The sequence below is a fragment of the Trypanosoma conorhini genome (assembly GCF_003719485.1).
Source record: "Trypanosoma conorhini strain 025E chromosome Unknown Tco_14.4_contig_01418, whole genome shotgun sequence".
In the NCBI taxonomy this organism is placed as follows: domain Eukaryota; phylum Euglenozoa; class Kinetoplastea; order Trypanosomatida; family Trypanosomatidae; genus Trypanosoma; species Trypanosoma conorhini.
The window spans coordinates 1-2455 of NW_021705521.1; the positions used below are offsets into that span (position 1 = coordinate 1).

Here is a 2455-nt window from a genome sequence, read left to right on the forward strand (position 1 = left end):
GAAGAACAATTGTCTCTGCTACTACAAGGACAAAACTCCGATCGGCCCTCGCCGCGGTGGAGGAGGCAACCGAAACGGCAACTCGAACACAGGCAAGTAACAGGCTGCCGATACCGAATGGCTTCTACGACTCGGTGCTCAACGCGAAGTGGAGTCACGTCTTGGAGTTTCCCGAGGGCGAGGGGGAAGAAATGGAGGTGCGAATGGAGGTGAAGGAGGGCCAACGGCCAACTCAGTTGTGGCAATACACGCGGAAGGGCGCAAGGCTTTTACCGGCGGGCGGTGCACAGCAGTTTCGTGCACCGCGTCCCAGGCTGATTGTGCTAACCTCTGAGATGGGCTGGCCGTACTCGCTAAGGCAGGGACAAACTATTACCGACTGCTACGTCACCCGTGAGGTGCAGCGGGTGTGGCGAATTGTCAAAGGCGATTTAGACGGAGAGTTCGGCTCTAGAGGTCTACAGTATTTTGACTTGAGGCGGCGTCTCTTGCTTGGGACGCCCGGGATCGGGAAATCGATGGCTGCCGGCTCTTACCTGCTCCACCAGATGCTGCGCCACAGTGATACTAAACTCCAGGTAGTTGTCTACTGCTTTGGCGCAGGGCTGGCGTACGTGTTTGACAAGACGAACAAAACGCTGGTGGAATACGTAGATAAAAAGGAAATTATCATTATAATTAAAGTTTTGGCTGCGCGTGGGATAAAAGGGTATATTATCTACGATGTGCCTGAAAAAGGTCATGGACCACCGGATAGGTTTCCATCGCCGGCAACGTGGGGCTTCATTCTGTTGTCGTCCCCGAACGAAGATAACTTCAAATCATGGGCGAAGCAAAGGGATGCTGTCCTTATCGTTATGAATTGCCCGGACGAGAATGACGTGAAGGCGATGTGCGTCTGGGAGACGCGCAATAAGTCTGCGCAGGTCCAAAAGATGTACTGGGAGAAGATAAAAAAACGCATGTGTTACGTGGGACCAATCCCACGATGCATTTTTGATGACAGTAAGTATGACACACGCCTGACCCTGACTAAGCAGGTCGTGGGAGGGATCAACGCTTCGAATGCTCATAATTACGGTTTTATTGTAGGCACGGCAATGTGGACTGCGAATGACGCGTCTAGCAAGCTGGTGAAAGCTGTCCGAATCAATGGAGTGGGCGCTGACGAGACGTTTGTGAACCTGCCGGTTTGTTCACGCCTCGGGCACCAACGAATCATAAAGTTGACAGGTGTAGGCAAGCAGAATAATATTTTGTATCATTTATTGAGGCTGAGGGGTTTGCTTTTGTCGGAAGGTCTGGAAGTGTATGGTGTGCACGCATTCACGGACAGGGGCTTTGTGGATAATATAAAAGGAAGACTTAAAGAGCTGAAGCCACCAACAAGGCGCCCGGGACGTCCATGTGTGCTGCAATCGCACCCTGAAACGCATCCAGAAGTGTCAGTTTTATTGACGCTACTGGAATACAAACCCCCGAAGATTGATGTGGATTATGGGGTGTTGTACGTACCCGACGCGCAAAGCTTTCCGCTGATAGACGGCTTTTTCTTCGTGGACACACCGCGGAAGACGATGGTTGGGCTGCAGACGACAGTGAGGGGTGCGCATCACACCCAACCCAGCAAAGTAAAGCAGTTCATGGAGCGTATGGCAGAGTATTTTAGAGGCTGGGAAACTTTTGCCGCAGACTTGTCGTGGGAGATTATTTACGGGCAGCATCGAGGGAGTCGGGCAGCAACGACGTGGCAGAAATGCGAGAATTCCCCGAATGCGGGCGTCAAAGCAAAGAAGCGACACAGAGGAGTAGCAGGGGATAAAAAGAAGGCGGGAGCGAAAGCGAAGGAGGACCAGGAGGCTGCAAACTACTGGAAAGAAAATGTATATCAATACCGGGTGGCGATATCAGCTGAAGATGTGCGGCCTGAAAATAATGCCCAAAGTCGGCGACAACCAGCGAGAGAAAGAAAGAATACTAAAAAGGCACAACGTCAGCAAATAGCAACAACAAAAGGAACTAAAAATAAGAAATAGCAGCTTGAGTTTCAGGATATATACTTTTTAGGAAATATTTTTTATATATCGTTGGTTGTTTATGTGTAAATAGGGATACAATGATTAGGGAATCACTCTGCTGTGCGCCACAGAATCATTATGGCCAGTGATATCCCAGTAGCATTTTTTTTGTTTGAGTGTGTGTCCGAGGTTGCAACAGGAATGATTACAGTTTGTGGGTGTGTGCCAACAATACTTCATAAATAATAACCTCTTTGTCTCTTAGTTTATTGCTGTGTGTGGGGAGGGAGAGTTTGGGCAAAAAATGTATGCTTTTGCAGGCTGAAGTGAGTTTGCAAGCAACAAAAAAAAAGCAGTCATGTTCTCCACCACGCAGCCATCATGTGTGCTCCGGTGCGGAGTGGATGACCGGCATCAGGGCAGCGGCGTCTTGGGTG

The 2455-nt window shown here is 49.8% G+C and overlaps 1 protein-coding gene across 1 annotated transcript; it reads left to right on the forward strand.

The window, feature by feature from the left end:
• On the forward strand, nt 1–2036 carry Tco025E_10023 (retrotransposon hot spot (RHS) protein; the record flags this gene model as incomplete). The annotated part of the gene is made up of 1 exon (XM_029376815.1): nt 1–2036. A coding segment is annotated over one exon (2036 nt), but the record flags the coding sequence as incomplete, so codon positions are not given.
• Nucleotides 2037–2455: the final 419 nt, after the last annotated feature.